This window comes from Suricata suricatta, chromosome 5 (genome assembly GCF_006229205.1).
Source record: "Suricata suricatta isolate VVHF042 chromosome 5, meerkat_22Aug2017_6uvM2_HiC, whole genome shotgun sequence".
In the NCBI taxonomy this organism is placed as follows: Eukaryota; Metazoa; Chordata; class Mammalia; order Carnivora; family Herpestidae; genus Suricata; species Suricata suricatta.
The window spans coordinates 55,904,432-55,918,572 of record NC_043704.1 but is presented as its reverse complement, the minus strand read 5'-3'; the positions used below and the strand labels follow the sequence as shown (position 1 = coordinate 55,918,572).

Below are 14,141 nucleotides of genomic sequence, written 5' to 3'. Positions count from 1 at the left end.
TAATGGCAAAACCTTTACAGAAAAGAGGCTCATAAATTTTGATTCATACTGAAAACGACATACTTAAAAGGAATCCTGGAATTTAGCATTTCAGAAAGATCAACCAGACTGTCTAAAAAGGAGTACAGAACTTATTTAGTTGTTCTTTTCCTTATACTAGAAATTGGTACCTGGTCTTCTCTCTGAGTGGAGGACAAAACCTGAAGATACTCAGGAGAAGACAGATAATGTAGGGTGTCCAGTGGTGAAGACACAGTCTTCCATCAGGGTCAGATCAGGACTGTATTTCTTTTTTGGCATAAGAGGTAGATATTTTCTCTAAAAAGACACTTACCTATATATTTAAAGTTGTTTCTGTACACAATTCCCATGTTTTTATTTGTTTTGTTAATGAAATGCCAGGGAAATGTTCCATGCTGAAATCTTCTGGGTTGTATTAATTTGTGCTAATGGTCCTGCTCATGAACCATGATTTCTCAAATAGAAAATAATTGTTTTTTAAAATATTTAGGTCTCTTTCTGGCCTTGCTTTCTATAGGATGGATTCATTGACTTTTTAGAGTTTATCGCTGCTATAAATCTAGTTATACGAGGAAAAATGGAACAGAAATTAAAATGGTATTTTAAGCTGTATGATGCAGATGGAAATGGTTCTATTGACAAACAGGAACTACTGAATATCTTCATGGTAAGTGAAGTAGTGAAGTAATTGTAGGACATTGTAGAGGTAATGTAATTTTCCTTCCTGTGGAGCTGATGACGACCATCTGTGTGATTGGTGAATTTGGGGATATACATTTGGAACCGCTGGAGCCATGTAAGTTTCACTATGCTATTAGTTACTGAGTGTGGACCTGCAAACCAGAATGTTCTTGTTGGTGCTCTTATTCACAAATTTTAGCAGAGTGTTGAGATGAAAAACGAATAAACATGATGTTCTAAAACAACTTTTCTTTCTGTCTGCCTCAGTGCAGAAAGTTTAGCGAGGAGCAGCTGAAGTACTAGACAGTTATACAGCGAGAACCATGGAATGAGAACAAACGTACCTGGGGGCTAACCTTCCTGGGAGCTGGACTAAAGTATTTCTAAAAAGTGCTTCAGGATCCCAGGCCATTTCCAGCTCTAGAGTTCAATGAGTTCCTTTATATATCTCACCCCCTTCCGCCAAAGGAACTAGAAATAGTTATTATCATGGTATGAGATGAAATGGATCCTAGAGGAAAAGATGATTAAGTGGGACACTGTAACTAAATGAGAATGTGAAGCAAAATAAACATTATGAATGCCATATACTGAATTTGTAACACAGAGTCAGAATTGGAATCAGAGGTCTTAGAAATGATCTGGTCCAAATTCTTTCATTTATAGATGAAGGAGTTGAGTTACAAACATACTACACAATATAAATATTAACCAAAATGCAAAAAAAATAAGTGGGTAGAACTACAATTATAATTAAACACCTCAATAAATGGACAAAGCTATTAATACTTAAAACTTTAGCAAATGTGAGTTAACGAACAGATGGAAAGAATTCAAGAGTATGATAGTACTAACTTGCTTTCACTTTAATCTCACACAGATAATTCACAAAAAAGTACTATGATACACTTTGTAACTGAACTTTGTAAGCATTAAAATTTAAAAATTCTGCATAGATATTACATGTTGCAATACAAAATTAGCAATCTAAAATATTCCCTAGAGAATGCCCAACTCATGTAAATTGTAAAACATCCTCTTACATAAACATATTCAAATTTATTTTTAAAACATTAAATATATAATAGAGCATACAAATATGGGGAGATACCTCCAAAACAGTGTTCAACGAAAGGGTTCTTATCCTGAGATCTATGCAGTAATGGCCTTTGGAAATCCTTGAAGACCATGAAACTAAGAAAAACGCTTTTCCTGAATGTTATCAACTTTTGAGGGGAGAGAAAGGGTCATCAGATTCTTAAAAGAATTAGGAGGAACGATAAGATAGAAATGATTTTGTCCAAATCTTATGGAAATTTTTGTACAGATTTTTATTAGTTAAAAGTTACAACTTATGTTAGTGAGTAAAGAAAAAAGAACTATTAAGCAGCTAATTGAGGTCTTCTTGAAGTGTGTAGAAAGAGAACAAAAAGAAAATAGGGAAACATTAAAGCACAGAGCAGAAATTTATTTAATAATTGACACTATTTGTCTCCAATTAAATTAATAAAGATTAACAACAATCAGGTGTAGCTCTGGCAAGGGCACTCTAAGAAAAGTGCCTTTACACACTGTGGAGAGAGTATAAATGGAGATAACATTCCTGGACATTTGGTAATCTGCATCAAGAGGCTAAACGTGTATCTCCATTTTAGAGTCAACATTTTTGGTAAGGAGATCAATCATCAGCATCATCAAAGATAAAGGTTCTATGGTTTACATCACAGAGTCATGTAAAATACTAAAAATTAATGACCTAAAAGAAAAAAATTTAAATAAATTGATGTGATGGAATATGTGCTTACAAAAAATGACTGGTCTAGATGGTCGCAAGTGAATAAAATCGGGTAAAGAATGCTACATACTGTTTAATGTAAGTTCTCTCAATGCATGATAACAGGATGTTAAAATAAAATACAGCCCAGCCATCAAAAGATCCAAAGGAAGTACTAGATTATAGGCAAAATTTTACAAAGGACGTAGTTACATTTTAATTTCACTTCAAAAGCATAAAACGGTCAGGAGGATGTTTGAGAAAGGCTATTAGAAGGGATTTTTGGGTAAAACCCTCAAGTCAATAGCATGGGGATCTAAGGAAACCACTGATGTTTGGGGAACACAGTGTTCAAATGTTTGAATCTGAGGAATCTAATGAAACAGACCATAGCAGCAGAGTAAAGGGTAAAGTTTAGGAAGGATCTCATGCTCAGAATTTGTTGGGACAAAGGTTTGTTTCATGGATCTGATGTCAGGAGAAAGCTGACAGAGTTGCCTTGGATCTTGTCCAGCTGAGCTACTTGGAGAAGTGAGGGTGTCTCAGAAGAGGAGGGTGCTGGAGGGAGAAGTAGAGAGTGATTCTCTCTCAGGAGTGACGTTGCACCTCTCTGCCAGGGGACATTTGGCAATGTCTGGAGACATTTTGGTTGTCAGCTGGGGAGTGGAGGAGTGTGCGTGTGTGGAGTGCGTGTGGGGTGCTACTGCTCTCTATTGTTTAGAGACCTGTTAAACATTCTACAACACATAGCACAATTCTGAACAAGAAAGAATTGTCTAGCCTGAAATAGCAACTGGGGAGACCTACAGCTTGTAGAAGGAGCCTCGAGGGGTCAGCTGGAATCATAATACATGATCCATATCTAGGGACGTGCAAGAGAGTGTCACTCAGAGAAAGAGTGAAATTTAAACATCTGTCGTCCAGAGAGCTCTGACACTAGATAACGGTGATCATGCCTGCAGAGTCAGCCCTATCCTGCTCACCCTTCTCTCCTACCTCCTCCTGCTCCCACTCAGAGAGTGGCCAGAAACAGGCTGAGCAAAATGGAGGAGAAAGTGCAGATATGCTGAAAGAAAGAAGGAAACAAACCATGCCTCCCTGCCCAAGCCCTCACCATGTTTCTCCTATAAAGAGGGAAAACACAGGGCACGCTGAGGACTCCCTCCGAAAATACCCCTTCAGGCTTCATCACCCTTCCAGTCAGTCCTTCAGTCTCACTTATATTGTCCAGAGATGGGTGACAGACAAATCCTAGATATTTCATAATCTTTTATTATGACTTCTACATGTGGTTTCTTATCCTTTCAGGCTGTGGAAATACTGGGCGCCTAGTTAAGTTTTTACACTTCTGGGACCTTTGCCAACAGACTGAGAAATGCTAAAAATGTTCATCTAATAGGATGCTATATGTATGCCACCATTACTCTAACCATTACCCTCTATCTCACTGTGAGGCCTCACTGGCTAAGGCCAGGAGTGGTGCTCTACCACTGTTGTGACTCATCCTGGATTCAGCACTGGTGGTGCTTGCAAAGCCACAGAAGAGGTAGTCCTGTTTCAGACCAGGCCCTCAATTAAACTATGTTGCCAGTGGTTCTTCTAACGATCCCTTCATGTTCAATCAGTATAGTTATGTTCAAATTCCCAGGTAACTAACTCGCTCTTTCTCTGTTTCTCTTTCATTTTATTATGAATTTCTACATCAAATATTGTTCATTTCATTTAATCACCTGGCAGTGAAGGAGAGGGAGAGAGTAGTTAAATTTTCCCTCAAGGAAAGCAGGAAATGTCATTTTCCCCTGGGTTCCCTGACTGCCTTTATGATGAAAAGGTGCTGGCAGGGCGTGAGAGAAATTCAGTGTCCTTCCAAGGCATACAGATCTGTCTTCCCAGCCGATCATTCTAGAAAAGGGCAAAAAGGACCAGAGGTGCCAGCGTCAGGAGCCAGAGGAGAACTTAGATGCTTGCAGAATATCCTTGTATGTGCCTCCATAAGATTAATGACAATTGGTCTGAAGTTGAGAATATTGTCTGTTTTCTGGGTCCAGAATTCTTGCGACAGTGGCCACTACAATTTTTTTTCCCTATTAAGCTTTTTGCATCCTTTGTTACCTAATATGTTGAATAGATCCCTTTGTGCTGTATAATATCAAACTTCAGATTCTATTCAGTTAATTAATTTTCTAAGCCTCATTACCCAGAACTGACATACAATCTTTTTATTTATTTTTAACAACTAGAACAGGTTGGACAACAAAATGACATGAACATATCCCAAAATTCTGTCACATTTGGGGTAGAAATGTCACAAAATGCATTTGCTTCCAGCAAAATTGAACTCTCTGATATAATTTCTCTTTGCAGGCTGTACAAGCCCTCAATGGCCAGCAAACTCTGAGTCCTGAAGAATTTACCAACCTGGTGTTTCATAAGATCGATATAAACAATGATGGTAAGGCAATTACTCTCCCTTCTCAGGCTCACTTTTTTTTTCTTTTTTTACAAAGTAGGTGGTGGCGGTGATGGGTTGGAGTGCCATTTAGGCAAAAGCATGAGCCTTTCAAGTAAACCCTAGTTGGGCTTCATAATTTGGCCAGTCTAGTGTTCTTCAGTCAGTACAATTCAATTGATTAAATGTCTATTGACTGTATGTATATTCAGTTCATGGTGCTTAACACTTTGGGATATATGAACATGAGTAAAGGGAGATACAAGGAAGGAGAAGTGGGAGAATATGATATGAAGGACTTGCTGTTGACTCTGGGGTATGTTCTAGTAATTATTCCTTTCTACTAGAGGTGTTTCATCAACTTGCAAATAAACTCAGGTTTTCCATACTATAAAAATCATTTCTTTGATTTTGTGATTTTCTTCTATCAGATTGTTTCCTTTCCTTTGATGACACATTTCTAGGAAGGGTTGTATGTATTTGCCTTCATTTCTGTTCTTTTTACCTTTCCTATATTTCTACTATTTCTGCTCATTTCTTCATCTGCTATTGCTACCCTAAAATCTGGGTTCTTCATTAGCTCAGAGAAGGTGCACTTCCTCTTCAGAGGCTGAGTGAAATGGAGGATATTAGCATTCCAGACGAAGGGAGGGTGCTTACACCAAATGGCTTTGATATCAGTAAACTGGCAGCAGAGCATATTGATTTGAGATTGAGGCAGCTTAGCTAGGAATGTTCCCTGAAAACAGAAAGTTTGACATTGTGGAACATATGTTAGTAAGTGATTGAAAGAGGGGAGGGAAGGATAGATCTGAGGCACTGGGACTCCAGCCATGGTTGTCATCAGTCCAAAGTAGCTTTTTCCACAGAACCAACATGCCCACCATGGGTCACTTCTTGTAATGGACACGAGAGGGCAGTAGACACCCATGTTGTGTGTGGCAGTTCTACTGTGGCATCTGTCTGGCAGGATGCAGTGGTGAGAAGGCTGGAAGGGAGTTTAAATGAAATCGCCATTATGAACGAGCCCAACTACTGGATAAGAGTATAATTCCCAGAAAAATACTTTGGAAATGTATCAATAGCATCAGGCTCCTTCCTAAGGACCCAGTCCTTGTCTGCCTCACCTCAATTTCAAGTCAGTATGCTCATTTTCCAGTTTGCCAAGATCAGAGCCATTTGGTTGTAATCACTCATATTTGGGTCTATATAGATGAAGGATAAAATAAGTAAGTTCATGTGAAAGCTTGCAAAAAACAGATTCAGACTACCTGAAGTTGACAAGGAAACTAAGTGAAGGTAGAAAAGGACCAGAGAAATAGAGAGTGGAAGATCTTAAGAGGCCAGCGAAAATCTTGTGTGGAATATGCAACTGAAAATCCTGATCACCAAACAGGAGAAATGCTGTAGGTTTGTTCTGTTTAATTTTTAATCTTAAAGGTGCTGGGGTATAGCAGAGATTGGCATAGAAACGATAAACCATTTCAGCTTGGGGCTGAAATTGTTGACCAAAGGATGAGTGTCCTGGAAGTAGCTAGGACATTGTGAAAGTTTTAGACTTAGTAATACAATGGATTTCAAAAGGGCAGGTCATGAATGTTGAAAGTGTCCCTGAGTCCTGCTTCTAGTGATGGAAGTTGGGAGATAGGAAAGGTGATCTCTCCTGGAGAAAGTATGAGGGCTGTGGTATCCTTAAGAAGGGGCTTGGTTTCTATTAGTTTGAGGGAACAAATAATGTGTTCCAGAAAATAAGAAAATGATGCAAGACTTTTTATTTATTACCTAAACAGCTTCCTAAAAAACAAAGTATAAGCTATCATTAAAATGGGGGATATAATGGGAAGAGCCTAGAAAAGGAAAGAGGGAGGTGGAGGATACAAATCTGGACATGTGGAGGTGTTTTCTTGGGCAGTAACTGAGGTTACATGCAGTCAGGGAAATGGGCTCTTTGACCTGGAAGAATGTGTCAAAAGGAAGAGAATGCATTATGACTTCTGGAATAGCTTATAGAACTAATCACACAAATCATTTCCTCTGATAAAAACTTATACTCAAGGAAAAAAAATCATTGCCTTTTACAATGAAGATATCAAATAAATAGGCTACATTTTGGAAGAATGGTGAACCACTGTTTCTTGGCAAATGCATATACAGGACTAAAACTGATAGAATTTGCTTTCAAATGCAAATTATTGGAGGTTGTTTTATCATCTCATCAAGAGACAGCTGGGTCATTCCCTATGTCAAGAAAAGGATGCTAAAATTGTACTGTTGGAAAAAGACAGCCCAGAGCACCAGAAGGCAAGGAAAAGAAAGTAATGAAGACATAGAAGGTTGATATTTGCAGAAGTGTAAAAGGATTTTGCCAGTATTTGACAGAGGAAAATAAAGTGTTTTATTCACACATAAAAGGAGAGTAGGCACCACGGGGGAGAATGTCTATTCATGTTTGTACAAACCTAAGTATACATGCCTCAAATAAGATTTTTAAAAACTGTTTATTATCATCGTTATCAAAACATCAGTGTTGGTAGAAATAAAGAGGATCAATCAAGTATACCAGAATAATGTTGACTATGTGCCGACATATTTTTTAATTTTTCAAAACAAAGAAATACGCTATTGGTATCTGATAATCCAGTGAACGTTGATCAGAGATCACAACACACCAATATACAACACAACAACGTTCAAGAATATATATGAAAATCCCAGTTTGACTGCAAACTGATTACAAACGAGTAATGACATTGAATCTACTGGGACAGAAAAATACACAACAGCTATGACGTATTCTATACATAGTTATCATCATGGTAGTTAGCAAATTGGAGGCAGAAGATTAATCAAAAGAGAAGCGTAGGATAAATACTAAGAAAATAAAAAGATGAGAATCTACAAACGCCACGAGGGCAAGAACTATTTCTGTTTTATGTACTTTAATATGTCTTGCATGCTCATACTTCCTGACACATAGTAGGTGCTCTATAAATAGTTGTGAAATGAATGAGTGTCTGGTAAGAAGGTGTCATATGAAAAGCACAGGAAGAAATGAAGGAACAAGCACAACATGCATTGCTATCTTCCTACAGGAAGAGAGTTGTCTAGACTGTTTTGGAAATTAACATATATGTGCATATGCATTGCTACTTCATAAAATATAAATGCAATTGATTAAGAGGAGTTAATTACCAATGGAAGGTGAAATGGGGGGGCAGTAAGAGGTTCCAGGGGGGATTCTTTCATTTCATTGCGCCTTTTTGTATTGTTTAAGTTTATATCATGAGCATGTATTATTGTAATAATTCAACAAGCTATTTTTATTTTTATATTACAAATAAAAGCATCAGGAAGGAAAACTTGAAGAGAATCACAAAGACAGAAAATTGAAGCTCAACATTCAATATTATTGAAGAATAAATAGGCAAGACTGCAAGACTAGTCAGGATAAAAGATGAAGCATGGAATTCTGCACCCTTTCCTGCAGGAAGAATAGCAATCTGCATTCTACCATGCACTGCTTAGGAGTTGTTCTTGACATGATTTGGGAAGATTTATAGATGCTGTTCACGACATCAAGTGCAGAAAGTGTATCAGGCAAGTTTAACATAGCACCAGGTAGTACAGGGTCAGGAGAGGCTTAAGTGGCTCATAATAAAAAACCAGGAAAATGAAAAGAGACAGAACAAGGCCAAAGAGGAAATGAAAGAGGTGATTATTGGGTTGATATTTGAGGTAACAGAAAACAGGGACATCATATAAAGGAAGACATCTTATTGAGCATTTACCCAGAAGGACCAATGTTTTCTACTGGATCATTGTGGAAAGCCATGAGAGTCACAGTGAGTCAAACTGGAAACAGAACTACCAGGAGATAAGAGAGAATCGGGTTTTCTCATAGAAAAGAAGAAATTGCTGCACTTAAAAACTCTGCTATAAAATGCTGCTAAAAACCTCTAGTGCCACCTTGCTAATGAATACAAAACTGTGTCATTTAACATCTTCACTGGCATCTGCCCTTGAAAATCTGGTCATTCTCATCTCCTGGGACTCCTATTCCCATCTTGACTAATTTCCTAGCCCCACCACAAGTTTTCACCAGTTCTAACTGAAAAGAATGAGAAGGAATTGAAAAAAAAAGTCCTTTACATGGGCTGCTTCCTTTCAAAATCAGCTGACTTCTTTAAGCAAAACTGCTAACATGGGCCTGTATAGTAAATTTTGGCTTTATTTGGGGTTGGGGATAGGAGGTCATTTCTTGTTTTGTTTTGAAAGATAATATAAGATGTTAATGCAAATAAATACAGGGCCCAGGAATATCAGTAAGATAATCCCCGTCAAAACGTGACTAAGGGAAATATTCACATCAATGAACCTGCTGAAATTGAGTGAGTGATGGAAAACCATTGACCTTCAAGGCTCCCAGGAGGAGAAAATGTGTCCATCAACTCAACAAACTACTAAATAATGTAATGTAGGTATAAATTATAAGCATATATATACTTCAATATACAGAAATAAAACTATTGTGCATCCTGAATTATGCCCTATAAATATTGAAATGTGTCTTTAAATATAAAACAAAATAATAAAAACTCCAAGAATTAGTTTAGACCCTTCTGAGTCCTGGGATCTCCATCAGTCACCACTTACTGGCTTTGGCACTTTGCTGGTAGATTTTTTTTGAGGGGAGGCTTCTGGACCTGTACAGGCAATCCTTTATAGAGAGATTCAGAAACCATCCTTTTAATTTGTTTGGGCAAAAATCCTTACACAAATTAAAGAGGATTAGGAAACAATATTTAAGAACATCAGATAAAGAAAAGCAGTTTATCAGCATGTTTTCTGAGCACCTCCCACATTCCAGAGCTATAGCTGCCAGCCGTGTGGTGGAGGAAATGGCAGTTGTAGCTGGGGATTAATAAATATTTGGTGAAAAAATGAATGAATGCTAATTACTGGAGGGAAAAGAGTGAGAAAAGTTTCAAAGTACTTTAGATAGAAATAGTAAACATAAGTTTCTATAGATAGAAATTGGCTTAATTTCCAAAAGAAATTTTTTTATGGTATGTGGGTAGGTAATGTGAAAAAAAATGAATATGCAGAGGTCACACGTGCTTTGAGAAAAGTGAAAAAAAAACCAAAACACGGAATAGTTCCATCTTCTAAGTTGCCAGGAGAGTAGAACTTAAAAGTTGTCATCACAAGAAAAAAAGGTATAAAGTGTAACTGTGTGAGATGATGAATATTTGTAAAAGTTATATATGTTATATCTCAAATAAAATATTTTCTTTAAGAAACTCCATCTTTTCTCTCTTTTCCACACCAGTAAGTAATCTGCATTGCTTTTCACCTGACGTGATGTCTATACCCTCCACACCCTCAGACATGGCTCCTTCCACCAGCAGTGGTGACAACAGACAAGTGTTATAACTGAGCAGTCAAAATCCACTTCGCTTGGGGCACCTGGGTAGCTCAGTGGATTAAATGTCTGACTCTTGATTTTGGCTTAGGTCATGATCTCCTGGTTCCTCGGTTCTGCACTGACAGCATGGAGCTTGCTTGGGATTCTCTCTTTCCTCTCTCTCTGCCCCTCCTCACCTCTCAAAATATATAAACATTTAAAAGAGCAAAAACAAAAGCACTTTACTACCCCATCTCCACTCTCACTTCTCTTGGTCATGCTAAGCCCTTAGAAATTAAAAAAAATTTGTTTGCATTGGTAATTTAGCAGCTGTTATTTCCCTTTGCAAACATGGGGGTGTTTTGTTGTTATTTCTGGTTACCATGACTCACCACTCTGCATCCATGTGACCCTCCCCAACCACACACTTATGACTCCTTATTGTTAGTTTTCTCTTCTTAACTTTGCTTTATTCCATGGTTATACTTTCCCTGTGAGACATAGATGACTCCATTCCTACCCTACGGGTTTTGCAAAAACTTCTTTGGCATAAGGAAAACACAAGGAACATCGAACTGAAGAAATTCAATTTCCCTCTAAAAGATGTGTTTTAGAATTTGCCATTGAGACCAAAAGGTATCTTATGAGAATGTGATGATTCATGGTTATTTATATTTGAATCACTATTGTGGTGTTTTGGATATTTGGCGTTGTCCACTAAAAAGTACAAGTCCATGTAACATCTAACTTCAGTTCCTGCTGCCTTTCTGCCCCAGCTACCCATTCTCTAGTTACCAAATGTTCTTGATTTGTTTTTGGCTGGCCTTCCACCTAGCCACAAACCCAATTTGGCACAATATCTTTGAGATCAGGAACCACATCTCTAGCCCCCAACTTTAATGCACTCATGTGCAGCCATATCCCAGCAGACTTGAAGCCCGGGGTGGGTGGTGGTTTGCTGAGGTCAAAGGAAAGACCCAAAGACAACATATATGTCAATTATATCTCAATTAAAAAAAATTTTTAAAAGAAATTCCATCTTTTCTCTCTTTTCCATACCAGTAATCTGATTGCTTTATTGGGGGAGCTGACATACTGGGAGTCTAGGAGTGGCCAACTGGACAGAGCATCTGCTGCTCCCACCTATGTGAGGCAAGCTTTATATCCTAGCAGCTCAACCTGGGGACAATCAGAGGCCCTTCTTCTCCTTTCATGGACAGCACTTCCAGGGAAATCAGGGCCTGCCACCTGGACACTCTTGGTTATAAGGAAGACACTCCAGGGTGGCCAGCCCTAGAGCTGCCCTTGAACACTAAACAACACCTTCCACCGCACATTCTACTTGATGGGAATATGGAGGGAGGACAGGATCTCTATATTTTCAAGATAGTGATTAACAGGGGCATGAGGGTTATGCTTGCACCAATTAGCTATCCGGCGTGTACCATTATACTTATGGTCCAAATGAGCCAACAGAGAACCCCCCCATCTCCCACAATATGTTTAAAAGTTGTCTTGTAGGATGAGGGTAGGGGCAAAACAGGGCCGCCAGGGCACACAGTTATTCAGTGATGGTTTGACAGCACTGGACTGGCCAGCATGACCATTTGGCTTAAGCTGAAGTGATGAAATTAGGAACCAAAAATCAGAAAAGAAAACTGCTGACCAATAATTGTATGCGGAATGAATACATGTTTACCCTTCCTCACAACTGTGGACAGTCCCTGCAATTAGTTCCTCAGAGAGAAGAATATTGAAAACAGCCTTGCACACAGTTATTTTCTCCTGATCTTTAAAATCCACAGTATTCATGCTTCTATCACTTGATCATATCTCCAGGACTAAAAGTCAAATAATCTATACTGAGCAGAGACGTCAGTGTGTATGTGAACACAGGTGCATTGCTGTTGATTCTCAACTTAAAAATTGTATTGGTCATCTTTCTTTTCGTTGGCAATCCTATCATTGAATGCTTTTCTGTATAAGGATATCCAAAGAGTTTAGAGTCTGACTGAGGTGAAAGGATATCAGAAGAATATCAATAAAAATATCAGGAAATATATCGTATACACCAGTGATTGGTATGGACAAAGCCTTTTGTTAATTTTTCATTTATTATTTTCTAGGAGAATTGACTTTAGAAGAATTTATCAATGGCATGGAAAAAGATCAGAATCTTCTGGAGATTGTTTCCAAGAGCTTTGATTTTTCCAATGTACTGAAAATAATCTATAATCAGAAGCAACAAGACTCAGAAAGGAGGCTTCCTTCAAACCATGTGACAAGTCTGACCTAGGAACAGTGGAAATGAAGTGGCTCTATGAATGCCTTTCCTGACTTTCAGTGGCTGCAAAACTTGCAGTAGAGAAGAAATGAAATTCTCCCGTATACATGCTATTGATTTTAGGGTTTTATTACCATTGGTTTCAGCTTGTGAGTACATCACTTAAGTCCCATGGAGATGTCTACAAAGATCATAGGTGGAAGAATTGTTGCTTTTCTGTTTATACATTAAGACTCTCCCTGAAGATTTAGAATATGATGATTAAACTGAAGGATTGTCTCCATATAAGTTCAAAATAGAGCTCACATGTGCATTTCCTTCCACACCTAAATTAATCTGCATCTTGAAATAGAACTAGATTATCTGGGCAGTGTCTCCATAGTTAAACATTCTTCTTAAACAGATTTTCAGCAAATGTATTTGCTGCCTCTTGGCTCCTGTTGGATCTGTGTATTATAAACAACCGAGTTCTGGTCTATGGAGATACTTTTTTCTTCCTTTTTTTCTTATTCCTTACCCTAAATCCTGTCTTGAATCAGTAATAATGTTCTGCTCCAAAGGAAAAGTCTTAAGCTGTGTAGCAAAAGGAGAAAATTTCAGGCTGGGCAATGAGAACGTTTCCACCGATTTGTTATAAATTTGGGTCCAGTTGTGCATGAAAATGCAATGCATCATCTGTAATTATTATGCCAGTTGGGGGTTTGATCAGAACAGCAGAATCCAGGCTATGCAACAACAAGCACTTGACATTTTAAACGGTCCTGACATTATAGCTCTGACATTTCATTTTTTATATCCTTTCCAAAAAATGAAATGATGAATGAGATTTCTTGATGGGTTAGAACTTTTTAAGTTTTGGGTTCTATATCACAGGCCCATTAGTACATCTGTCAATGCAAGGCTTTCTCATGGAAGAACAGTAGAGGCTGAAGAGCAGATGTGAGCTGTCTTTATACTAATAATACCTTCTTAATGATGCTTTCATATTCAAATTTGAATTAAAAACATACAACTAAAACTACAAGTACAGACCTGGATGTCCCTCTCTCAATGTTACAGATGTGGATGGAAGTATCAATAGAGGTATAGAGGAGGCAATAGAAATGAAAAATAAATGGAGGTAGAGAAGCCATAGATGAATGCATAGATGAACAGGTAGATGAAGATAGTATAGATGGACGTAGAAATATTTTGTGGTTTTTGAAAAGATTTTGAGGAGATTCAAAAGTGCACAATATAATATAAAATATGTTGAAATAAAATTGTCAATAAAGTAAGAGAAATCTTTGCAGCCATAATGACACAAAGTAAGAGAAATCTTTGCAGCCATAATGACACAAAGTTTTACTCATCTGCTGAAAGTGGGCTCCCCTTTGGACGCTGAGCTTCCTGACAGTAGAAGTGAAAAGGAAAGCATCATTACAGTCTTGCCCCAGCAATAGCCCTACCCTAACAGTGGCAGTTGATTTCATTTCCCCTTAATTTCCTTTGAGGTTTCTAGCGTCTTTCCACAGAAAACTGGGCCCCA

At 38.0% G+C, this 14,141-nt stretch overlaps 1 protein-coding gene across 2 annotated transcripts in view; it reads left to right on the top strand.

Annotated features, from left to right (window-relative positions):
• Window positions 1-12,625, top strand: part of GUCA1C (guanylate cyclase activator 1C) — a 29,653-nt gene extending 17,028 nt beyond the window's left edge. Inside the window, exons 2-4 of one of the 2 annotated variants that reach the window (XM_029940885.1) lie at window positions 539-688; window positions 4,841-4,928; window positions 12,456-12,625. In XM_029940885.1, coding sequence (XP_029796745.1) covers window positions 539-688; window positions 4,841-4,928; window positions 12,456-12,625 — 408 coding nt within the window. Of the gene's footprint in view, window positions 1-538; window positions 689-4,840; window positions 4,987-12,455 lie in introns of both variants that reach the window. The other variant, XM_029940886.1, reaches the window with a different exon arrangement.
• Window positions 12,626-14,141: the final 1,516 nt, after the last annotated feature.